Genomic DNA, 26,831 nt, shown 5'->3' on the forward strand with positions numbered 1-26,831 from the left:
CCCCCTCCCCCCCTCCACTTGCCATTAGGCAAGCGAACTGGCCCCGCTTGTCACACACGCGGCGGGGCAGCCGGCCAAAATGGCGCCATTGGGGGCTTCCTCCCGAACTCAGCACCGGGCTCAGAAGACCGCGCTTGGCGACCCACGTGACGTCAGGGGGCCCCCCCAGCGCGGTTCTCAGTCAGATCCGGGCTGAGAGTATAAGACCAGCCAGGCAGCCTGCAATAAATCAGTTTTGCTTACTGAACTCAACCCATCTGGTTGTGCGATCCTTCAGTGAGCATTGTAGCCGCTGCTACAATTGGTAACCCCGACAGGTTCAAACGTCTTTGAACCCGACATGAATGACCCTTTGATCAAAGCCATAGCCATCAAGCTTCCTGACTTCTGGGTACAGGAGCCGGAGACCTGGTTCCGCCACGCAGAGGCTCAGTTTCACCTCCGCTAGATTTAATCAGATTCGACCAAGTTCTACCATGTGGTCGCCGCCCTGAACCAGGCCACCGCCAAACGAATGCTGCACCTCGTTCAGCACCCACCTGTGGAAGGTAAGTATGGGACCATCAAGCAGGTGCTCATCGGATCCCTCAGCCTCTCCAGGCATCAGCATGCCGCTCGGATGCTGCGCCTTGACGCCTTGGGGGACAGAACTCTCATCGAGTTGATGGACGAGATGCTCGCGCTCATGGGCAATCATACCAACTGCCCACTCTTCGAGCGCATCTTCCTCGACCATCTGCCTGAAGACATCCGGCCATTGCTGTCCCAGGAATGCTTTGTCGACCCTAGGAAGGTCACTCAAAAGGCTCAGGAGCTATGGCTCGAGCGATTCCCGGAGGGCTTAGCAGTCCAGCAGGTTACGAGTCATGGGCATGACCACGCCAAGCCTTCCTCTAGTTCTGCGGTGGAACACCTGGCCCCTGAATGGGCCTCAAAGAGCATAGCCAGAAGGAAGCCATCCACTTCAGGCCTCTGCTTCTTCCACCAACACTGGGGAGCCAAGGCTTGGAGGTGTCGTCAGCCCTGCTTGTTCCAGGGAAACGAGCAGGCTGGCCGCTCTTCATGTCTGCGGCGGCTGGCCAAGAACACAGCCTTCTTTACCTGCGGGATTCAGTCAGTGGCCAACGCTTCCTTGTCAACACTGGGGCCCAGATCAGCGTTATCCCATGCAGTTTCTGGGCCATACCATCACGGCTGAAGAAGCTACACCTGCCACTACGAAGGTCGCTGCAGTCAGGGAGTTCCCATGCCTGGACAACCTCAAGGGGCTACAGGAATTCGTGGGTATAGTCAATTTCTATAACCGCTTCATTCCAGACGCTGCACGCTTCATGCAGCCGCTATTCGCCCTCATTCCGGCAAAAGACAAGACACTCGCCTAGACTCCAGAGGCCAGCAAGGCATTCGAAGCCACGAAAGATGCTTTCGCGAAGGCTAACCTGCTCGTCCACCCACGAACCGACCTGCATATGGCGCTCTCTGTTGATGCCTCTGCCACAGCTGTTGGCGCCATCCTGGAGCAGCAGGTGAATGGACAGTGGAAACCACTGGCATTCTTTAGCCGACTTCTTCGCTTGCCAGAGCGCAAGTATAGCACTTTCGATCAAGAGTTGCAGGGCATGTACCTGGCGGTGCGTCATTTCCACTATTTCTTGGAGGGGAGGCCTTTTACCATTTTTACCGACCACAAACACCTCACTCAGGTGCTCACTATGGCAAGAGATCCCTGGTTGGCCCGCCAACCGCGTCACGTCTCCATCATGTTGGAGTTCACCATCGACATTCGGCACAAGGCGGGGAAGGACAACATGGTTGCCGATGCATTCTCACGACCAGCCATTTGCGTGCTGACACCCGGCCTCGATTTCGACCAGCTCGCTCAGGACCAGAAGTCTGACGAGTTGATGCTGGCCTTCAGGACTGCCATCACTGGCCTGCGGTTCCAGGACCTACTGACTCCTCATAGTAAGGGCACCGTCCTGTGCGATGTCTCCATAGGCATCCCGCGTCCAGTGGTTCCCCAGCAGTTTCCCGAGGTAACCATTACCTTTTCACAGTGATAGACTGCACCACTCGTTGGCCCGAGGCAGTCCTGATGCCAGATGCCTCCACGGATTCCTGCTCCCAAGCGCTTTTGAACGGTTGGGTTGCCCGGTTCGGCGTCCCAAACCACCTCACCAGTGATCGGGGTGCTCAGTTCACCTCTGGGCACAGCTTGCTACATCACACCACGACCTATCACCCACAGGCCAATGGGCTGGTCGAGCGATTGCACCGCCACCTTGAGTCGGCATTGATGGCCCGCCTCACTGGCCCCAACTGGGTGGATGAGCTGCCTTCGGTGCTCCTGGGCATCCACTCGACACCCAAAGAAGACCTTCAGACATTATCAGCCGAGCTGGTCTACGGTGCACCGCTAGCCTTACCTGGTGAGTTCGTCAGCACACCCCACAACCCCCAGCAGTCACTACACAGTCTACTTTCCTGCCTCCGGGCCCAGTTGGACTCCTTCACATCCCCACTGCTGCCCAGGCACGGAACACAGGCCTCTTATGTCCCCAGCGAGCTGTATTCCGCAGAGTACGTTTTTATCAGATGGGGCCCATCCACAGCACCTCTACAAAGACCATACGAAGGGCCGTACAAAGTCATCCAGCGTTGAGGATCCACTTTCACACTGGACATGGGTGGTAAGAGGGAACTGTTTATGGTGGACAGGTTAAAGCCAGCCCACCTTGACCCCCATCGAGCCAGTAGTTGTGGCCCAACCCAAAAGCGAGGCCGCCCAGCCAAAAAGGACATTGGAGCCGGTTCTGTGGGGGCCTTTGTGGTGGTACGCCATTAGGCAGGTGAACCGACCCCACTTGTCACGCACACGGTGGGGCAGCCGGCCAAAATGGCGCTGTCGGAGGTTCCCTCCTGACCTCAGCACCGGTCTCAGAAGCCTGCGCTTGGTGACCCACGTGACACCATGGTGATATCGGGGCCCCCCAGCACGGTTCTCAGCCACGTCCGGGCTGGGAGTCTAAGACCAGCCAGGCAGCCTGCAATAAATCAGTTTTGCTCACTGAACTCAACCTGTCTGGTTGTGCGATCCTTCAGTTAGCAGTGTAGCCGCCGCTACACACTCTCATTTAAAAAAAATTGAGCCTGAAAATTTCCATAAAACACCTTCAAAACAGCCAAGTATTTAAAAACAAATCTATTCCCCTTCTTCCACAGAACTGCTTTCACAGGATTAAATTCTTTACGTCTCCTAATAACATCTTGACTCAAATCGGCATTAAAAAAACCCTATTGCCTTGAATCATCAAAGGGTTCTGACTTTTACGAGCTTTTGGCACCTCAAGCCTCAAAATCATCTTTCAATCTTGATACTACAGGCAACGAATGAGAATTGCCCTTGGAAGTTGACCTGGGAAAGGATTTTTCCTTATCACTCTATGTGCTCAATCTAATTCCAATCCATCTGGGAAAGCCTCTTCACCCAAGGTTTCTGGAGTCCATTTATGGAAACATTTTACAAGGTCTGTTCCTTCAATATCTTCTGGTTGACCTACTATCTTAACATTACGCCAGCTCTGATTTTCCAATGTATCAATTTTCTTCAGGAATTCTTTTTTCTGAATGTCCCAACCAGTGATAGAATGTTTAACATCGGCAATCCATTCAGTATATCTCTCCACCTTGTCATTACAATCAATAAAAGCTTGCTCATTCTACTTAAACTTATCTTGTACCATATCCACAGCTCTCAAACATTTATTAACTTCCATTTTAACTGCAAAAACTTTTTCATATATATTGTTCATTTTCCCTCTCATACTAGCAAATTGGGCCTTAACTTCTGAAAAACCTTCACTCACTTGAACAGCCATATTATCCATTCGCATATCAATATCTTCCAATAAAGGATTAGCAGGTTCAGCTCCAGCAGAAGTTTTAAAAGTATGTAATGGGATAGTTTTAAACCTTTGTGGCCTACCTTCCATAATTCTTGCAGCTTCCATAATAATCGCTTCCTCCTCCTCTTCCAGCATTGCAGAGTTTTCTTCTTCCTCTTCTCCTGCTTGTACGTTAACCCGGGAAACCTGGCTGTGGGTTTGAACTCCCACACGAGGCCGACATCATCGGCCTGGCGGAAGCCGATCCCGTCTGCAGCCAGGACCTGCTCGAATGTGGTGTGCATGCGCGAGTTTTCGTGCATGCCCAGTTCTACGGAGGCAAATGTCCTCCGATGCTGTGTTAGTCGCAGCAACACCGCCAGCCATGCACAAGTGCTCATGTTCTAGGTCGGGGCTCTCGCGCTCCCCAGCCTCGTCAGGAGCGTGTCGGGTCTCGCACTTGCGCCCCACCCCCCCACTTCATGGTGGGACTCACTGCACCAGCACCATCTTGAATCCCTGAACGCAAGGAGGGTGCCGGTGTAATGCTCAACTTTGTCTGTAGGATACTTTGCTGTTTCAGGGCCTCTCCATTCGACTCCTGAGGATCTTTCTGGAAGGTAGGCCTCAATTCTTCTGCACTTTATGCACGTTTAAAAGTTAATTTCTTCATTAGTTGACCTCTTGTTTTCTTCATTATTGCTGTAGACAAAGTTTAAACTACTTCTTTAAAAGTTTTAAAAGTGCTAAATGTCTTTATAATTCAGGCATTAATTATTCAGTTGGGGAGAGGTGTTTCTACACGTCTTCTTCCTACGCCATCTTGCCACGCTCCCCTTAAATTGAACTTTTGAAATCAATTTGCTTTCTAATTATTACTGGAACTATTTGATAAGTGAGTGGTGACAGAATTTGATCTAAATGAGCAAAGAAAAGCTGGAGGACTCCAAAACCCAGCAGCAATAGAAATTCACCAAGACAATGTTTACTTTAACAAAAGTTGCTTTTAATTTTCTTTAAACATAATAACAGGATTAATCTTAAACTCATTACTATTAACTTAACCCCCTTCTAATTCTAAGTGCACTTGTATTTAATGTGTATGTGTTCTGGAAAGTTTTCTGTTTTGTTACAACCCCAGAGGACCCCAAAACCCGCAGCAATAGATATTCACCAAGACAAATGGTTACTTAAACAAAAGTTGCTTTTAATTATCTTTAAACATGAAAATATAATCACACTTTAACTTATCACTATTGACTTAACTAACATAACTTAACCCCCTTCTAATTCTAAGCGCATGTGTATGTAATGTGTGTGTAAGTTCAGAAAAGTTCTTTGATTCACACTTTTCATTCCTCCAAGTTTACTGATTGCAGGCAATCCTTATACTGTGCATAGAATGTAACATTTATGAAGTTCACCAGGCTTTGGTGCTTGAAAGGTAAATGGTTACCGCTCAGGAAGGTTCTTGTTGGTTTTCAGATAGAGATTTGTTGTTCACTGGACACCCACAACTGATTCCTTTTTAATCTGCCACTTCAATGTCTTGCCAAAGAAACTTGCCCCCTCAGGGTTCTCCAGATAATAACGTCTTTCTTTCAGATCACGTCAGAGTTCCTTTTTGTTTCACTTATTTCAAGTGAAACATTAGACAGCCAGTCCTCTCCTCTTGCATGAACCACAAGGGCTTTGACCAGGCTGAACTAAGCACTCACAACCCGTCTTCAAAATGGGGTTTTCAACAAACCTGCCAGCTTGACATTTTGCAGCCACAACTGCTACTGTAGAACTGACCTCTCTCTCTCCAAAAGAGAATAATCACTTGACTGTTTATTTTTCTCTCTGCTTCTAAAAATTATACGACTTCTTACAGGGCTCCAAACCCAATCTTTGAAAGATATTTTCAGTATCTCTGAACCTGGACTTTATTGCCCATAACATTAGTCCACCATTCTTCATTGCTTCTGCAAAGTCAACCGGAGCCTCAACATCTAACTTCAGCAAAGCTCCTGCATTTTAAATGAGATGTCTTTTATGAAGTGTTACTATGTTTGTGAAGTGTAACCTACACTAAACCCCCACAATCTATCTCTTTGAAAGACATATTTCATCCATAACTATTCTAACATATCCTGTAACAGGCCAGTCAACATTTTTGGGTTCAGGCCCTTTGAGACTGAAATGGTAAGGGGAGATAGCCTGTATTAAATGGGTGGAAGGCTGACATGATTGGATATTGGACAAATAAAAGTAGGATAGATGGAGTGACATTTTTTGGTGGGGGTGGGGAGGATTATGAGAAAAGTAGAACAGGAGCAGATGAAAGAAAGATGGAAACAGTGGAACCTGATAAGGTGTGAGTTATCTCAAATTGGAAAACCCCAATGTACATGCCAAAGATCTCCCAGTCACTTGCCACTTCAATTCTATTTCCCATTCACACACTGACATGTCTGCCATGGCTTCAGATTCCGTCATGTTGAGGCCTCCTGCAACTTGGAGGAGCGGTACCTTGATTTCAGTCATGGCATTCTCCAACTAGACAGCATCAATATCAATCTCCATTTCCTGGCAGCTCCATTCCTTCTTCCATCCTCTCTCTGCCTGTTCCCCACACATCAGCCTATCAGAATGTGTATTTGCCCTCATTCCTTCCCCATCACCTCTTAGCTCCTTTCTTGCTGCCTGACCCACTGAATTTGTCCAGCTCTTTTTGTGTTGCTTCAATGTTCATCCAATAGAGTTCTACTGGACTGTGATGATTCTGATTGCAAGAAAGTGGAAAACATTGAGTATTAGGGTTGTCCACATAAAACTGAGATGAGTTTCATTTGAAGAAAGTTGATCTTTGCAATTATATAGAATAGTACAGCACAGGAATGGGCTCATGAGGCACATGTGCCTGTGCCTGCAACTTGCTAGCTATCACTCCGTCCCCTTCATATCCTTGTGTTGATCTCGAACCCTCTTGAATGTTTCTATTGTATTTACTTCCTTCAACTCCTGGCAACCCATTCCAGACAACTGCTACTCTGTGTAAAATATTTGGCACACACATCTCCCTTAAATTTCCTCCTCACCTTGGAACATGTCTTCTGGTGTGTGATGCTTTTGCTATGAGGAAAAGATTCTGAAATGCACCCTGTGAATACCTTGCATGATTTCATAAACCTCTATTAGGTCAACCAGGCTGGTCCATGAGTGGCAAATTCAATATATAGATGTATTGAAACAGGTAACAATTCTTGGATTACTGAGGAACTAAGGATTATGTGACTAGGAATGAAAAGTTGAATTGCAACTAAAATCTGATGAACCTGGTCTTGCTAAATGGCATAAAGAACCAAAAGCCTATCCATGCCTGTGTTCCGAATGCTTTTAAATAAGCTATCATTAGCTAATTGTTATTGCAAATTACCACTTGATTCTTAAGTAGTTACGAGTAAGTAAAGGATTGTGTTGAAGAAAAGAAATGTGCTGAAAATATTATTTTTCAATGATATAGAAGGATATTGGTTTAGTTGGCCTGGATTTTGACTAACTAATGCATTTATTTAGTGGCTCATCCAAAGGAACAACGGCGAGTCTGGTTTGCTGATGGAATCTTACCGAATGGGGAAGTTGCTGAAGCAGCAAAACTGTCAGCAGGTGGGCCAGCCATGACAGGATCTTTGACAGTATCACATGATCCTGGTAAAGAAGTTGCAACTAAACCAACAACCTCTGAGGTAGGAGTTTTGTTCAAAGATACCCCAAAATAAATAGTGTTAATTAGCTGCAGTTGAATTATATATATAGGAAAATGCTCCAGATGTGATATTTTGCAGGAAACAAATCCCAACAATGAAATGATTTGGATTGCTTGGTTATTGATGGATTTGTATTTGGTATTTTGTCAAGCAATGGACTGTTTATCATATCAGTAAGGCAGAAGAGCAAAAAGACCCACTCTGAATCTTCCGTATAACTCTATTTTTTTTCTGGTCTATGTATCTAATTGTGTTTTAAAAAAACTACCGTTGTTGGCAGCACACACCATGTACTCGGTACTCTTTGGATGGGGGGAAAACTTGCAACCCCCTGTGCCTACTCCCAACACCTTAAAGCCGTTCACCTTGGTGTTAGCCATTTCAATCTTGAGGAAAACCCTCTGGCCATCCACACAATCAATACCTCTCGTCATCTGGTACACCTCATCTTCTGTCGCTCTAAGGAGAAAAGACAGCATTTGATCAGTCTATCCTTGTATGGCATGCTCTCCAAATCCTTGTAGATCTCATTTACGCCCTCTTAACAATGTCTACATCTTTCCAGATCAAAATTGAACATAATATTCCAAGTCGTGTCCAGCCAAGGTCATGTACAGCAGTAACATTACCAACCTGTGCAGCAGCTTTGAGTGTCCTATGGACACAAATCCCAAGAATTCTTGGTTCATCCCCACCACTCAGAAACAACTCATCAACAATGAATTCAGTCTTCTAATTTGACCTACCGAAATGAACCACCTCACACTTTTTTGGCTTTAACTCTACCTGCCACTTCTCAGTTCGAGCTAGCAGTGCCTTCCTGTAAGCTCATGACAACCCTCCAGACTATCCTCAACACCACCCACTTTATATCTTTTTCAGAGTTTTCAGTCATCTAAGATTCCTTCTGTTGGTCTTCTCACCTTTGGAAAGGATTCCTAAAACCCAACTTTTTAATCTAGTTTTGTTTCAAGCGGTTTTGAGATTTTTTACAACCTGAGTTGTTAATTTAAAATTAAAATTATGATTTATGGTGTGTATCTTGATTTAAACATATGTTACATTTAGCTTTATTGAGCAATTTGCTTAAGGTCAACCCAATATGCTAGATTTTATACAAATGTATTTATTCTTATTGAATATTAATCTATTAGCAACTTTAATATACAGAGTCCTTGAAATCCATGTCCTCACATTTTATTAATTGTAGGTCAAAGAAACACACACACATAGTATGGCAGGTTAAGCTCACTCTTTTATTAGGGCTGGAAAGACTGCTTTAATACTGTTCAAGTTCCTGCCATTTTTGCTGATTGACTGAGTCAGCCGTATGAATAACAATAGCGGTCGGGAACATCCATGCATATGAATTCCTTTCTTCCCCAGCCTGTTTCTGCTGAGTTAGCTGGGCAGCTTGACCAATGCCATTTTAGGGCTGTTGGTCTGATGCTGCCCCAGCTTCTATCCCCGCCTGTTTGTTGTCCTGGGAGTCACTTAAGCGATCTCTGTTCACATCTGCTGCCGTGCAATGTGCAGGCCCGATCTCTGCAATTGCGGGCCACCACATGAACCCCCCCAGAACCGGTGTTACTGTCTATAGTGTCCATAGGTATAGTCCCCAAAGTCTTTTGTGGTCTGCCTCTGCGTCGAGGTCTTGGTGTCTCCACGGGTTCTGCTGGGTCTGTGTGGGCAGGCTTGAGTTAATCTGTAGTGAAGATCTTTGGTTTACCACCAATGTGTAGCTCAAAGGTGGCTCCATTGTTCCGGATGACTTGAAAGGGTCCTTCGTATGGCTTCTGCAGTGGTGAACGGTGGGGTCCTCTGCGTACAAACACATACTCGCAGTCCTTGAGTTCTTTGCGGATGTTGGACTTGGCTTGGGATCGGAGCCAGGTTACCAACCTTTTCGCGTAGTCTGTCCAAGAAGGTGGTTGTCTTCTCCTGCTGTCCTCTGGCCTGTGGAATGAAATCCCTGCGAACCGTGAGTGGGGCTCCATAGACGAGTTCATCAGAGGATGCGTGGAGATCTTCTTTCGGCGCTGTTCAGATGCCCAGTAGTGCCCATGGTAGCTCGTCCACCCAGTTGGGGCCCTTGAGTCTGGTCATGAGGGCAGTCTTGAGGTGCCTGGTGAAACGCTCCACCATGCCATTGGCTTGCGGGTGGTATGTCATTGTATGGTGTAGCTGAGCGTCCCACAGGTTGGCAATGTCAGTCCACAAACTGGAAGTGAACTGTGCACCTCGGTCAGAAATGATGTGCTGTGGCAGTCCGAATCTTGCAATCCAGGACGAGACGGGTGCTTTGGCACAGGACCTGGTGGATGTGTCGGTCAGGAGATTTGCTTCTGGCCACCGGGTGAAGCGATCGATCACTGTGAACAGATAGCGGAAACCCTGAGAGACTGTCAAGGGTTCCACTATGTCCACGTGAATGTGGTCAAACCTACGTTCCATTGGCTCAAAAGGCTGTGGGGGGGATCCTTGGTGTGTCGCTGCACTTTGGTTGTTTGGCACTGAGTACATGCCTTGGCCCATCCCCGGACTTGTTTCTGCAATCCATGCCACACGTACTTGCTGTCCACCAGCCGACTGTAGTCCTGGTGGATGGGTGTGCCAGCTCGTGTTTGGAGTCAAACACCCATCGCTTCCATGCCGTTGGGACAATAGGTCGAACCTGTCCGGTGGCCACGTCGCACAGGAGGGTGGTAGTACCTGTGCCGACTGGTACATTCTGAAGCCGAAGGCCTGTGACGGTGGTCCTGTACTGCGGAATCTCATCGTCCTGCTGCCTTGCCTCTGCCAGTGCTGCAAAGTCTAGACTGTAGACCAGAGAGTGGATTCTGTGTCTTGACAAGGTGTCTGTGACCACGTTTTCTTTGCCCAAGATATGCTTGACATTGGTGATGTACTCCGAGATGTTAAACAAGTGTCTCTGTTGGTGGGCTGATCAGTTATCGGAGATTTGAGCCAGAGCGAAAGACAGTGGTTTGAGGTCCGTGAAAGCCCTTCCGTCAAGAAAGTACTGGAAGTGGCGGATGGCTAAGTACATATCGAAAGCGCTGTACTTTAGTTCAGGGGGCTGCAGATGTTTGCTGAAGAAAGCTAGTGGGTACCAACTTCCTTCTATCTGCTGCTCCAGGACTCCACCAATCGCTGTTCCTGAGGCATCAACTGTGAGGGCCGTGGGTGCATCTGGTCTGGGGTGGGTCAGGAGTGCAACTTTGGCCAGGGCTTCTTTGGTTTCCACAAACGCACGTGAGGATTCGTTGTCCCATGTCAGGTCCTTCTCCTTGCGGGACATCAGGATGAACAGAAGGCGCATCAGTCAAGAAGCTGCTGGGATAAATCTGTGATAAAAGTTTATCATCCCCATGTACTCCTGCAGACCTTTGGTTGTACTGGGCTTCGGGAAGCTGTGGATGGCCTCGACCTTGTCAGGCAGTGGTGTGGCCCCGTCCTTTGTAATCCTGTGGCCCAGGAAGTCAATGGTGTTCAGGCCAAACTGGTGTTTGGCCAGGTTGATGGTGAGGCCGAACTCCTGTAGATGACTACAGAGATTTCGGAGGTGCTGAAGGTGTTCCTGTCGGGTTCTACTTGCCACGAGGATATCGTCAAGGTAGACAAAAGTGCCATCCAGGTCTCAGCCCACTGCATCCATAAGTCGCTGGAATATCTGTGTCATAGTTTTGAGCCCGAATGGGATCCTCAGGAAGTTGAACAGCACCAATGGAGTGATGATGGCCGTCTTAGGGATGTCCTCTGGATGCATCGAAATCTGGTGATATCCTTGATTGACGTCCACTTTTGAGAATATTGCTGCCCAGTGCAGGCTTGCCGCAAAATCCTGGATGTGTGGCACAGGGTAATGGTCCGGGGTGGTGGCTTTGTTGAGCCGGCGATAGTCACCACGGTCTCCAGCCCCCACTTGCTTTAGGCAGCATTTGCAGGGGTGAGGCCCATGGGCTGTCTGACTGTTGAACAATACCCAACTCCTCGAGCTTGCGGAAGTCCTTGGCCAGTTGGAGCTTTTCCGGGGGAAGTCATCTTGCCCTTGCGTGGAGAGGTGGGCCCTTGGTCAGGATGTGATGTCTGACGCCGTATCGAGGCATCTCCTCTGTGAACTGAGGGGAAAGGATTGACAGGAATTCCGCTAGCACCTTGGAGAACTCATCCTCTGAGCTGGGGTAGAGTCCAGGTGCATTGCTGGAAACCTAGCGCCCCTCAGTGCGATGGTCTGGTAGGTCTCAGTGTGGATGAGTTGCTTACCCTTAACGTCCTGGTTAATAGCTCTTTGAAGGCAGTGTAAGTGCCTTCCGATGGTGGCCTGTGGATAAAGTTGGCCACTCATTCTGTAGTCTGCGGATCCAGGGTGCTGATCACAAGGTAGTACCGGGTGGTCTCTGCTGTGATGCCCCGGATCTGGAACTGAGCCTCCGCCTGGTCAAACCACATGCTGGGTTGAACTGTCCAGAAGGTCAGGAGCTTCAGGCCGACTGCACTGACTACTGCTTCGTTCTCCATCGCTAGGTTTAAATTCCTTCTAAACCGTCGGAGTCACCAATTGTAGCCAACCGCTGCAAAGAAACACACACATACACAGTGTGGCAGGTTAAGCTCACTCTTTTATTAGGGTTGAAAAGGCTGCTTTTATACTGTTCAAGTTCCCGCCGTTTTTGCTGCTTGACTGAGTCAGCCATATGAATAACAATAGCAGGCGGGAACATCCATGCATTTGAAGGCCCTTCTTCCCCAGCCTGTTTCTGCTGAGTTAGCTGGGCAGTTTGACCAATGCCATTTTAGGGCTGTTGGTCTGATGCTGCCCCAGCTTCTACCCCTGCCGGTTTGTTGTCCTGGGAGTCACTTTAGCAATCTCTGTCTGCGTCTGCTGCCGCGCGATGTGCCGGCCCGATCTCCGCAATTACGGGCCACTACAATATTCTGATCTATAGTCAAAGTTAGCAAACTATCTGTCAGAAACATTATCAGCAGACCAATTAAGTCGCAGTGCGAGAAAGCTATGCAGAAGCAAATCAAAGCAAAGTAGCCAGTATGTGAGTGGCTCAGTGTAAGAGTGGGAATTTGAGGCTTGCATTCATGAGGCTTTGGTGAGCAAAGGCTGAGGAGAAAGTGAAGAAGTTGAGGCAAGGTAAGGACAGAGTTTTGAACTTTTTATCTAAAAAGGTAGTAGGAATGACTTCCAGAGAAGAGACTTGCTCCTCTTGCAGAATATGGATAGTCAAAGAATCCAATACTACCCCAGAAGACTTTATCTGCAACAAGTGGCATATGCAAGGATCTATTCTGGGACCCTCGCTCTTGTAATCTTTATAAATGACCTAGATGAAGAAGAAGAAGGATGGGTCAGTGAGTTTGCAGATGAATCATTGATGGAAGAATTGTGGATAGTGCTGAAGGTTGCTGTATGTTATAAAAGGATATAGACAGTATGCATAGTTGGGCAGAAAAGTGGCAGATAGAGTTCAATCTGGTTAAGTGTGAGGTGATGCATTTTGGAAGGACAAACCAGAAAACTGTGTTCATGGTTAATGGTTGGTTACTTAGGAGTGTGGATGAATAGAGGGAGCTTGGGGTTCCAAATCCATACATCCCTCTATCAACCTGCCGTGCAGGTTGATAGAATAGTTATGAAGACCAGTGGGATGTTGGGTTTCATTCATGGGGGATTGAATTCAAGCGTCAAGAGGTCATGTTGCAACTCTACACATCTCTGGTGAAACCACACTTGGAATATTATATTCAGTTCTGGTCACCTCATTGTAAGAAGGATGTGGAAGATATGGAGAGGGTGCAGAGGAGATTTACCAGGATGTTGCCTGGATTGGAAATAAGCCTTATGAGGCAAGGTTGGCAAAAATGTGACTTTTCTCTTTTTTGGTGTGTAGAAGGATGAGAGAAGACTTGATAGAGGTCTACAAGATTATGATAGGCATAGATAGGGTGGGCAGCCAGCACCTGTTTCCCAGGGCAGGAATAGCAAACACCAGAGGATATATGTAAAAAGTGAAGGGAGGGATGTTTAAAGGAGATAACAGGGTAATTTTTTTTACACAGAGTTGTGGGTGCCTGAAATGCCTTGCAGAGATGGTGATGAGGCTGAAATATAAGGGGCATTTAAAAGACTCTTAGACAACACATGGATGGAAAAAAAAAGGTTAAAGAGTAGGGAAGGTTTATATTTTTTAAAAAAGAAATAAATTATTTTGCAAAACATCGAGGACTAGAAGGGCCTGTACTATGTTGAAGGGCCAATACTGTGCTGTTGTGTTCTACGTTCTAATTACAGATCCTTAGAGAGTTAGGGGTATTGTCCTGGAGTTGGATGAACTCAGATCATTCAGGAGAATGAGGGGGTAATAGGTTGGAGTTACAGGGACACTATCACACCAAGGAGGCAGGAAGAATGTAGTTAGGTGACAGTCAGGAGTGGGAAAGGAAACAGGCGGTCAATGCAGGACACCCATGTGGCTGTTCCCCTCAATAACAAGTTTACCATGTTGGATTCTTACCTGGGGACTAGCCATGGCGTCAGGTCTCTGGCATGGAGTCTGGTCTTGTGGCAAAGAAGACAAGGTAGGAGAAGAGGCAAGCTGCAGTCGAGTTTTTATATTCCTGTCAGGATTAAAGGCAAAGTCTGCAGGCACCTTGGTTTTCAAGTGATATTGGGCATCTGAGTAAGAAGAAGAGAGGTGTATAGCTGGTATAGGCAACAAGGAGAAAATGAGGTACTTAAGGTATAAAAAAATGCAAGAAAAAAACTTAAGAAGGAAATCAGTAGGGCTAAAAGAAGATACAAGGTTGCTTTGGCTAAGAATGTGAAGGAAAATCCTAAGGGTTTCCACAGTTATGTTAAGAGTAAAAGGATAATAAGGGACAAAATTGGTCCCCTTGAAGATCAGAGTGGTTGGCTCTGTATGGAGCCAGAGAGATGGGAGTGATCTTAATTAGATTTTTTGCATCAATATTTACTTAGGAAACTTAGGGAAGTAAGGAATACAATCAATGACGTCTTGAAACCTATACATATTAAAGAGGAGAAGGTGCTTGCTGTCTTAAAGGAAATAAGGGCAGATAAATCCTTAGGGCCTGACAAGATATTCCCCTGAACCTTGTGGGAGCTGGTGTATAAATTGCAAGGGCCCTGGCAGAAATAATTAAAATGTCCTTAGCTGCAGGTGAGGTGTCAGAGTAGCTCATGTTGATCCATTGTTTTACAAAAAAAAGGCTCCAAAAGTAGCCCAGGAATTTATAGGCCGGTGAGCCTGACATCAGTAGTTGTTAAATGATTGGATGGTGTCCTAAGATATTGGATATACAATTATTTGGATAGCTAGGGACTGATTAGGGATGGTCAACATGGCTTTGTGATATGTTGTGTTTAACCAATGTTATAGAGTTTTTCTAGGAGGTTACCAGGAAAGTTGATGAAGGAAAGGCTATGGATATAATCTACATGGACTTTAGTAAAGCCTTTGACAAGGTCCCAAATGGGAGGTTAGTCAGGAAGATTCTGAAGCTCGGTATTCATGGTGAAGTAGTAAACAGGATGCAAGTTGGCAGTACGGAAGAAGCCAGAGAGTGGTAGTGGATAATTGCTTCTCAGATTAGAGGCCTGTGACTAATGGTGTGCTTCAGGAATTAGTGTTGGGGCCATTGTTGTTTGTCATCTATATCAATGATCTGAATGACAATGTGGAACATTGGTTTGGCAGGTTTGCAGATGACACTAACCTTGGAGGTGATCTGGGCAATGAGTAAGGCTTTCAAAGCTTACAGAGGGATTTGGACCAGCTGGAAAAATGAACTGCAAAATGGAAGATGGAATTTAATGCAGACAAATGTGAGGTGTTGCATTTTGGAAGGACAAACCAAGAAAGGACATACATGGTAAATGGTAGGGCACTGAGGAGTGCAGAAGAACAGAGGGATTTTAGAATACACAATTTCCTGGAAGAGGCATTACAGGTAGATAGGTTCTAAAGAGAGCTTTTGGAGTATTGGCCTTCATTAATCAAAATATTGTACAGGAGTTGAAATGTCATGGTAAAGTTCAAGACATTGGTGATGCCAAATTTGAAGTATTGTGAGCTATTTTGCTTACCTAGATACAGGAAAGGCATCAATAAGTTGAAAGAGTGCAGAGAAGATTTTACTAGGATGTTGCAGGGACTTCAGGAACTGAATTATAGGGAAAGGTTAAACAAGTTAGGACTTTCTTCAACTCTACTCCAGGGAATAGTGAGGGGATATTTGATGGAGGTATACAAAATTGAGGGTTATAGATAGAGTAGGCTTTTTTCCATTGGGCTTGGGTGAGATACAAAGCAGAAGGCATTGGTTAAGGGTGAAAGGGGAAAAGTTTAGGGGAACATTTGGGGGAACTTCACACAGAGTGGTGGGACTGTGGAATGAGCTGCCAGCTGAAGTGGTGAATTTAGATTTTTAAGTTTAGACATACAATTACAGTAATAGGCCCTTCCGGCGCATGAGCCCATGCCGCCCAATTATGCCCAATTGACCTACAAACTCTGATATAATTTGAACAATGGGAGGAAACTGGAGTACCTAGAAAAAAACCCACGCTGACACGGAAGGATGTACAAACTCTTTACAGACAGCACCGGATTTGAAACGGGTCGCTGGCACTGTAACAGTTTTGCGCTAACTGCTACGTTAACTGTCCTGCCCTGGGCTCAATTTTCACATCTAAGAAAAATTTGGACAGGTACATGGATGTGAAAAGTATGAAGGGCAATGAATTAGGTGTACGTCAGTGGGACGAGGAAGAATAATAGTTTGGAACAGACTAGAAGGGCCTGTTTTCTGTGCTGTAATGTTCTATGGTTCTAAGTCACTTCAGCTCTGTCAAAGGCTCACAGGAACTGTTTGAGCAGTTCTGACCCTTAAAAACAAGTCATTCATAAGGTTTCCCTCCTTTTACAATATTTAATCTACAATTTTTTGTGAGAGAATTGAAATTGCATGTTATGTGTGATGTAGCATTGCCAAGTGTTAGGGTGCAGTATTGTGTTGTAGACTGAAGGGACTGCAAATGCTATGAACTTTAAGTTCCTCCAGCAGTTTTTTTATTTACAAATTTCTGTTATTTGTTTCCATGAATATTCAATTTTGCATCCTTTTTACACTTCAGATTTCCTTAATTTGTTTTGCTTTAGTACTGAGATGTTAACCTTTAAATCCCTCTCAAATCTTCATGCATTGCCATCCTGATATTGATATTCGAAGGGACATAGGAATAACTTGAAGCACCCGCAGATACAGCAATGTCCTGAAGTTGGTTTGCAGTTTTTAATCTATTAATAGCCAATTTGACTTCTCTAAGCGTTTTAACCTTAAATATTGGCTTGGATCTGTTTTTAATCTTTTACTTTCCTATCAAAACAAAGTACTCATGAAAATCAGTCCATCATTCAGAGCAAGCATTTTAAATGACTACACGCAAAAAGAAAATCCTAGTCCAATTCATTTTCTATCTGGAGGTTATTTCCATTTAATAAGTGTGTCACCTTTTGAAGAATCCACGCTAAATCAAAAAGTTAAAAACTAAAAATAAAAAAAAGAATCCACCCTAAATTATGCCTCCAGTAAATTGTATGATGGCAATTTGAAATTTTTAATTTTTTTTAAAACCAAATTTGCTGCTGATTTGTCCAGGAAAGTTGGAGGACCGTGAAGTTCTGAAAGAAAGTAATGATCTTTTATTTGGCACTGTTGGATATGCTTAACTGTTTTAGTTTACTAAATCTTGTCATCTGAGTTTCAGTCCCATGTTTTAGAATGCAGATATTCATTTCCACAGATCTTGTATTAATAAAAATGGGGCAAATTTAGAAAATCTGGCTGGTTGCTATGTGGACCATGTTGGTTGATGTCTTTTTAACTGATGTTTACTAAACAGTTAATTGTGCAGTTACTAAACTGATGAAAATCTTTATCCCATTATAGGCCTGTGTAAATTAATGTTGCTATTTGCAGCCATCTGTAGTGATTAGTGGATGAGATTTTGGCAAATCTATAATTTTTATTTTGCTAATGTGATCAAAATGGTGAGATCTTACTTTTCAGTTACATTTCTGGACTTACTTGGTTTGGTCATACCTTGCTATATGTCTAATTTTTTTGAAAAACATAATAGCACACAATTAAAGAATACACTTGTTTCTTTCGGCACAAAAATGGGTCGACTTTCTTTATTCTCTTCAGACACAACTCCCTAAATGCCACCTAGCCAAATTCCTCTGACCTTTTAATTGGCTCACTGCCATATGGGTGATCCTGATGCTCTCACTCTCCTCCTCCTGCATCCAAGTCGTCCTCCATATGCTGACTGCTTAACTAGCCCGTGCGTCCATGCTATTACTTCCTCGCATTGCTTCAGTTACACTATCAGCGGCAACTTACCTCCCGACACAGGTAAGTATGTGACTGTGACAGCCCACCCCCCCCCCCCAGCCTCCAAGCCATGCAAGGAGGCAACTAAATGGAACTGTTCTGTTACATAATGGTCTGGAGGGCTCACAGTTTGGCTGGTCCAACCTCATACAATGCTGCAAGACTGGTGATGTACAGTCTGATTGACAGAAGTGCGACTGGTCCTTTGACTCTGGCCCTGATGCAGAACATGGACTGTCAGTATAAGGTGACTTCAACCTGTTGATGGAAACAGGTCATCTTTTCCATTCCTGTCAATCACAATTTTTGGGTGGCGTCGCAAGACCTGAAAAGGACCATCGTAAACGGGCTGAAGTGGTTCATGAACAGCATCATGTTGAAGGAATACATGAGTACAGCATTGTAAATCATTCGGTATGTACACCGCAGGTGACGCATGTCGCATTGGAGTAGGTTGGAATATGCTCATGTTTTCCCAAATAAAATAAACATAACCAGCCAGATCATAAAGCATTGTTCCTAGACTTGGATTCACAAACTCGCCATGCAAGGTCAGTGTAGTGCCATATACTAGCTCTGCCGCTGAACATCCAAGATCTGCCTGTACAGCAGGATGCATGCCAAGGAGAACCATGGGCAAAGGTTCGCTCCACGTAAAAGCATTGCCACCTGCTGTCAATGCTTCTTCCAATTGTCGATGGAAATGCTCAATGAGGCCGTTGGCTTCTGGATGGTAAGCCATAGTGCGAATACGAGTAGTGCCAAAAAGATCAGTGAAAGCTCGGATCAATGCCGACTTGAACTAAGACTCTCGGTCTGTCATAATAGTGCCCGGATTACTGAAAGATGGAATCCAACAATCAATGAAAGTTCAAGCGATCATCTCTGCAGAGATGTCAGTGACTGGAATGGCCTCCTGCCACCTGGTACTCTAATCCTCACACATGAGCAGATAAGTATATCCCTGGGATGGCAGAAGCAGGTCAACCAGTCCAGGTGCTTGTGCTGGAAATGGGAATCTGGAACTACAAAATCCCCCAGCTTGAATTTCGCATGTCTGGAAATTTTAGAGCGTTGACTTGGCAAGCAGGTCCTTGCCCATAATCCAACATCCCATTTAACATGAGGCCATGTAAAACGTTCCATAATTAGTTTTATTGATGCTCTTGTACCAGGATGAGTTAGATTATGAAAAGATGAAAAAAAAATCTTCCACCTTCGGCACAGAAGGCCTAGATCTTCCTGTGGGAAAAATCACAGACTAACGTTTCACTTGATTCATCCAAGGTCATATCTTGAAGATGGAGACCAGAGTTGATCCGACAGTTCCGGATGAGATGGGGATTGGTGTGCTGTGCATGAGCCATGGTGGTCCAATCGATGGCAGTAGTCGTATATAAGGTGTTGGCCTCAGCATTCGCTTTTCCTTGGATTTGCAGTATGTCTGGTGAAAATTGTAAAAGGTAGTCAAAGTGCCAAATTTCTCGGGACGAATAGAGATGTGCACTATAAAAAGCAGAAATGTTTCACTCTAAGATGGATGTCTAAGAGTTCTCAACCAAATATATTTGCCTGAACCGGTGACAGCTTGGCTGGAAAAAAAATGCTGGAGGTTCCAATTGCTCAAGGACTCGTTCAAACACTGCTCCCACAGCATTGATGAGATACATCTATGGTAAGAGAGAGCAAGGCATTGTGACATTTTCAAGTGCAGTGTTCACATTGTTGAAAGTACACATTGTCTCCCAAAGTCGATGGTCTTTTGGAAATGGACTTGCTGGATCCTTATAGTTGTGGTAATAGATATGCTGCAGCATATGGCGGGAATGGCATTAGAAATTCATCATGCTTTAAAAAAAATGTTGCAGCTGGCCAAGTGTAGCGGGTGTAAGAAATTCACGAGATCAGCAGCACCAAAAACGCATTTACTGGGTTCTTCACAGTGTCAAGTTCATCACAGTGTCAAGTTCTTCAAGCCTCTGAAACAATAAGGTGGTGCTTGTGTTCCTCTTCATCCGCGCTCATGACAAGAATATCATCTAGGTAAACAAACACAAAATTGAGCCCGGCTAGTATCTGCTCCATAAACTGCTGGAATATCTGATCTGCATTCGCGGAAACTCAAATGTACCGAAAGGGGTAATTACTGCTGTCTTGGCGATATCAGAAGGGTCCAACTGCAATCTGATATAAGCATGTACTATATCTGTCTTGGCAAATGCATGTTTGCCATGGAGGTTTGCTGTGAAATCTTGTAAACTGGGAATGTTATATTGGTCATCCATGGTGAAATTGTTCAGGGCACGATAATCGCCACAAGGGTGCCAATCCCCAGGAGATTTTTTTTGGAACAATGTGCAATGGTGATGGCCAGTACCTGTGAGATCTGCATCTTAGCCAAACTCTTCATTGTGGTTGAATTCCACTTTCATGATTTTAAGACGGTCTGGTATAATCTTCAAGCCCGCGCTGCAGCCAGAGGACCCCGAGTCTCTGTGGTGGGTCACTGCATGTTTATGTCTGTATGGCAATATGATGCGGCCACTAGATGAGGGAAATACTTGAGCAGGCTCAAAAAGGGCAAGAGCCAGGTTGAAGGCTTGTCAGGTGGCTGACGACACTGGAAGGACAACAAATGCAGCTCACTTGCATACCAGAGCTGCAGTCCACAACGCAGCAATTTTTCAAATCCACCAACAATGAAAAATGTGACATCTGCTCCCAAAATGGAATTTGCCACATAAAGGTGTGTTGAGACTAAAACCTAACATGAGTGACCTCTTGGCATATGTTTGAATATGAGAATCATTGGGGACAACAGAACACATAACATATTGGGATATATTCCTCAGGAGTTGGAGGGACCACAGAAATCTCTGCTTTGAAATTGACAAGAAATTGAATACCCAAGAGATGGTCTTTGAGGAAGAGACAGACAGCTAACACGTCCATGGGAAGCAGTTCCCTCTACTGCCAGGCCTGCTTGTTTCCCGGCTGCCACTTGTAGAAGTTGCAAGGTGGCTGACAGGACCAGACAGCAGCACAAAATCTCCAGTGCTTCTAACAATTACACTGCCCGTCGCCTCTTTCACGTCCTCAACCACCACGATTCCAAACAGGTCGACCCAATGAATTCAGTTGTATACCCAAAACTTGGACCTGCATAGTTAGTGCTGCCATTTGCTGCTTCAACTCAGCTATCTTTGATTGATAAGGTGCTGGCACTACCTTCAATTGATAAGGTGCTGGTGTTTCACAGGATGCAGTAAGCAGTTGTTCCAGCTCCATTTACTCCTGCAGGCTAGAGGAACTAGCCAATTCTTCTATCTTAATTCCAGAAGACGTGGACATAATGAGATTGGCATGATCTGCCAACTGATCAATGGTGGACTTTAAAAGACACTGACCAAATGTCCTTGAACATGATGAGATAAACATCAAAAGAACCTGTTTCCAAAAATCACCTTCAACAGGGTCTGTTCCAGCTATCCTGCACCATCTCCTCAACATCTGTGACCGTTGCCTGTCACCGTAGGCTGTCATCAGCTAGTAATGAGTCTCCCTAGATGGCTAGGAACGCCATGGAATAGCAGCCTTAAGCATGTTGTATGGGAGATTACTATCCACTGAAACATCCTCCACTTCACAGGCATTCTGCTTTGGAAGACGTGCCTCAAGTAAACTATTTCATCTTCTGACTTATCACACTGAGGGGACAGAAATGCACCTCGAGGATTGTGACCATGCTGGTGCATTATTAATAAAAAGGGGGGAGGGATTTTCCAGTTTGACCTCCCTGACTGCTCCTGTAGGGGGTTTATCCTCATCACTATCCATTTTAAACTAGAAGGTGCTATGAAATTACATCGGGGTCACCATTTGTAACAGAAGTGATTTAACTCGGTTTACACCCAATTAAAGAATACACTCATCTCTTTGGCACAAAATGGAATCAACATGCTTTATTCTCTTCAGTCACAACACTGCATTCTTCAACTCTCCAAACACCACCCATCCAAACCCCTCTGACCTTCTAATTGGCTCACCGCCACACAGGTGATCCTGATACTCTCAGTCTCCTCCTCCTGTGTGAGATCCATCCCCCGTATGCTGACTGGTTAACTAAGTCGCACATGCACACTATTATTCCCACGCACGTCATCAGCAGGCATCCGGGCACCACTCCCAATGCAGGCAAGTATGTGGCCACGACAAATGTTTGTTGTTTTACCTCATTCAAAAGATTTGAAGTGAGATTGCAAAAAGTTCCATTTGTTTATTCAAGAAACTGGGGATCCCCAACACTATTGTTTATTGGAATAGATGGAAATTTTTATAATTAGCTGCAACATTTAAAAACAAAATTGATAATTTATGGAGCAGTTCATGTGATCACTAGCTAAATAAATTACTACATAAAGGAACACTTGGCTAAGTTAGCAAAACCTTTGCAGCTATTTCGTGTCTGTCCATCAAAAGTTAGTACGTAATAGAAGCTCTTTTTCGTATTTTGCATGGTTAATAAAGGAGTTGTTGAATGTAGAAAAGGTTTTGTTTGTAGCTCTTGATTAATGTCTTTTTAATTTTGTATTGCTTTAGAATGTGTCCACATCAATGGGTAATACGGCTCAAATTGGCAGTCCAGTCGGAAGTGCAATTAATTTAGTCCCAGTAAATGGCCTCCCACCTATTCTCATCTCTACAGGTGTCAAAGGAGGCAAGTATGACAGTGCACCTTTTCAGATGATTTTTACTTTAAATTGAAAAAAAAATTGAGAGAAGTCCCTTAAGGCCACCCTGTCTGTGTTGAAACATGGTTATCCAACTTGATCTCATCTCCAGATCTGCTTACAGTACTACAAGTGCAAGTTAAGGTATTGGTTACTTCTCTCAAGTGAAGGTGGATAACTAGTTTATATGTGCTGCGTTGAAAATATTTTTTATCGTGTAAAGAAATATCTTGTGGTTGAAGTGTTAAAATGTTTGTCTCGCATTCTAACCTTAACAGGCAGTAACATATTATGGCGAGGGGTACTCTATCATGCAAATCCATATTACCTGAGCCTGTGTCGAGAAATGAGAGATGGATTATTTATTGTCACAAATTTCCTGAGTGAATTTTTATTCAGCATCTCAGATTTTTTTGTATTGTTTGTGTTCTATGAATTCAGTAACAGCAGAGCTCTTAAATATGCAAATTACAGTAGAATCCCCATTATCTGGCACCTTTGGGGATCGTGGATGTCTGAAATGCAAATTTTCTGGTTGACTGAAACTTGTTCTTCCAATGCCTAACTAATACAGCTGCTGCCATGTTGGTCTGTCAAAATAAACAGCCCCTGGATCCCTGGGACCTGATGCATAATTTTTATATTTACATATATTCTTTCTTTATTTTTTATATAGTTTTTTTCTCCGTCGTATGTATGAATGGTCGTAAGTCGCATAGATTGTAAGTAGGGGACCACCTGTAACAACAAAGATAAAGATTCTTACTAGGCAGGGATAGGCAGACACTTTGGAGAAAGTAGCCCAAGCAGCATTGGCCATCTCTTCAACCTGGGCATTGCCATTTCATTCCAACACAACTTTATTAAAACTTGATTCAAATAGCTGCCATGGGTGGGGCACAGACAGGGTGCTCTGCTGTCTGAAAGTCTCAACACCGCTGCCATCTTCTCCCTCCATCTCCTATCCCCATTCCGTTGGCTGTGACTAAAGAATCCCGATAAGGCCTTCAGCGCACCTTCCTTGCGCTGACAACCTGACTCACCTCTAAGCAATTGTCCAAGTCAGGCCCTTGGCACACCTTCCTTGCGCTGACAACCTTTATTTATTTATTTTTCCTTTTTTTTTCTTAAAATATTTTATTTATTAGAAAATAAAGTAATAACCACAGTTACAGAATTAGAATTAACAAATTATCAAAAAGCAATTTACATGGTTACGTAGATAAAAACTACAAGATCTTTAAAAAATCTACATACCTAACCCCCCACTCCCCCTCTACCCCTCCCCTTAACCTAAATCTATCACCCTATTCCCCATTTAAAAAAGAGAAAAAAAAAGAAAAGAGATAAGGAGAACAACTTCAATCATTTATTTAGTTTTCAATGTGGAGATTCAGCTGTACACAACCAGTTTCAGATTTTCAAATTAAAATAATCCAAAAATGGGCACCAAATCTTTTTAAATCTATAATATTGATCTCTTAAATTATAAGTTTTCTCCTCTATCTGAATGCATGACCTCATTTCTGAATCCATCTTTGTAAGCTAAGCTCCATCTGATCTTACCATGAAACAGCTATACATTTCCTTGCTACAGCTAAAGCCAATCTCAAAAATGCCATTTGAAACTAATCTAATTTATGTAATAAAGCCATTTCAGTACGGTCCACAATTAAAAAGATATTTGGATCTAGAGAAAAATGTATTTTCAAGATTTCCTGCAAACAGTCTCTTAGTTTATCCCAAAAATCTTTAATCTTATCACATGTACCATTCTGCTCATTGCATCGAAAACACAAATCTGAAGCACTCAATTTATATCGTTTCAAACGTTCAGGAGATAAATATAATTGATGTATAAAGTTATAATTACCAACCTATACCTAACGTTAATTAACTTTGTCATAGTATCTTTATTAATCTTCCTCCAATTATCTATATCAAACTGAATCCCCAAATCTTCCTCCCATTTAAGTCGTGATTTATGCAAATCCCTCTTAGACATTTTCCATTGTCATAATTAGTACATTTCTGAAAAAAATCCTTTCTTTCTTCCATCTTGAATTAATACCTCAAATAATGATTCTTTAAGTAATTCCAAAAGTCTCCCTAAACAGTCATACAATTTTGATTTAAGTTGATAATAACAAAAAAGAGAATTATTAGGAATTTGGTATTTTTCCTTCAACCTATCAAATGGTAAAAAGTGATTCATCTCAAAACAATCATTTATCGTTCTTATTCCTTTCTAGTTCCAAATTTTAAGTAGGTTATTGTCCATCGTGAAAGGCAAATTATTATTTTGCAACAAAGGACTATATCTAGATAATCCACCTGGCATTCCTATAATTTTAGTAACCTCTTCTCATATACTTACCAAATAAAACAAAATCTGAGATTTATAATTATTAACAGTTTTACTCGTCCACTTATAAATAAAATGTTCTCTTTTAATCTCTCCAATTCTATTCAATTCGATATCTAACCATAGAGCTTTTAGAAGTAAGCCAATGGGGTCAACAGCCCCATCGGTTTTGATTAGATGCTTGAGATTTCGAAATAGGGAATTAATTTTATAACTAGCAGTACAAAATGCGAAAGAGCATGGAGGCCCATTGATGGTTCAGAATAGAAGGGTTTTTTAATGCTGATTTGAGTCAGAATGTGATTGCATGGCGCAAGGAATTTAATCTGGTGAAAGCAGTCCTTTGACAAAAGGGTTATAAATTTGCTTTCCGATTCCCTGCGGTGTTGAAAGTTTTTTTTAATGGGAATTTTGGTTTTTTTGACAACGAGAGAGAAGCTTTGAGGTTTGGTAAATCTTTGCCGGATCTGAGAAAGGATCAATCTTCCCCAATTCAAATGAGGTAAAATGGAAGTGGAGATGACTCTTCGAAGGGGAGAAGAAGCAATTGGCTGAAAAGCAACATGAGAGTTCAAGTGATTCTGAAGAGGTCTTGATTGATGACAATTAAATGAATAAAGAATTAGAAGAAGCTAGACGTCCTTCAGATGTGTGCTCTGAATTTGTGATAAATCTGTCAGGGGGATGTGTACATATTGTAACTCAGTCAAAACCGTCACTCGCTTAGTGACTTATGCTGCTACCCATGTTTTTGGGGGGATAGTACTTGTTACTTAGTGGGAGGGTGAAAGGGGGATTTTAAAAATTATTATAGATAAGTTCTTATCTTTATTTTTCCTTAAGGAGATGTCTTGTTTTGAATTGTTGGGGTGGAGATCTAGCAGCATAAACTATGGAGATGATAGATTAGATGGCTAACTTAAAGTTTGCTACTTTTAATGTGAATGGGCTCAATAATACGATTAAGCGTAAGAAAGTATTAAATTATATTAAGAAATTTAAAGTAGATATAGCTTTTTTGCAAGAAACACATTTAACGGATAGGTAACATCAAAAATTAAAAATAGATTGGGTAGGTCTAGTTATTTATTCTTCTTATAACTTTAAAGTTAGAGGGGTTGTGATTTTAATTCATAAGAATTTATCTTTTACTTTAGAAACTGTTTATGAAGCTATTGGAATAGTATTGATAGTATTGATAGATTTTTGTAGAATCTTGGTCTTTGGTGAATATTTATGCACCAAATGTTGATGATGAAGGATTTTTTTCAAGATATCTTGCTTAACATGTTGGAATTCAAAGATCATATGATAATAGGGACAGATTTTAATTATTGTTTGGATCCATGATGGATAAATCGGATAAAGTAGTACATAAGAAAAAATGGCGAAAAAATTATTATTTTTGATGAAAGAATTTAAATTTAATTGATGTATTTTAAATTTAAATTTAAAATGAATATGAAAGAGAAAGATTATTCGTACTATTCAGCACAATATGTTCTTGAATTTATTTTAAAAAAATGTGGTCTCAATTAATGGATAGTATAGTGGAGACTGAATATAAGGCTAGATTATTATCTGATCATTCTTTGATGTTGTTGACGTATGTAGGGACTGATATGATGCAACCTTCTTATCGTTGGAGGTTTAATCCACCATTGTTAAA

The 26,831-nt window shown here is 43.3% G+C and overlaps 1 protein-coding gene across 4 annotated transcripts in view; it reads left to right on the plus strand.

Annotated features, from left to right (window-relative positions):
- Window positions 1–26,831, plus strand: part of zfyve9a (zinc finger, FYVE domain containing 9a) — a 189,436-nt gene that overhangs the window by 123,653 nt on the left and 38,952 nt on the right. For all 4 annotated transcript variants that reach the window (XM_069938663.1, XM_069938665.1, XM_069938666.1 and 1 more), the window contains 2 exons: window positions 7,446–7,615; window positions 22,667–22,784. In XM_069938663.1, coding sequence (XP_069794764.1) covers window positions 7,446–7,615; window positions 22,667–22,784 — 288 coding nt within the window. The remainder of the gene's footprint in view (window positions 1–7,445; window positions 7,616–22,666; window positions 22,785–26,831) is intronic.

This window comes from Narcine bancroftii, chromosome 5 (assembly GCF_036971445.1).
Source record: "Narcine bancroftii isolate sNarBan1 chromosome 5, sNarBan1.hap1, whole genome shotgun sequence".
NCBI classification, from domain to species: Eukaryota; Metazoa; Chordata; class Chondrichthyes; order Torpediniformes; family Narcinidae; genus Narcine; species Narcine bancroftii.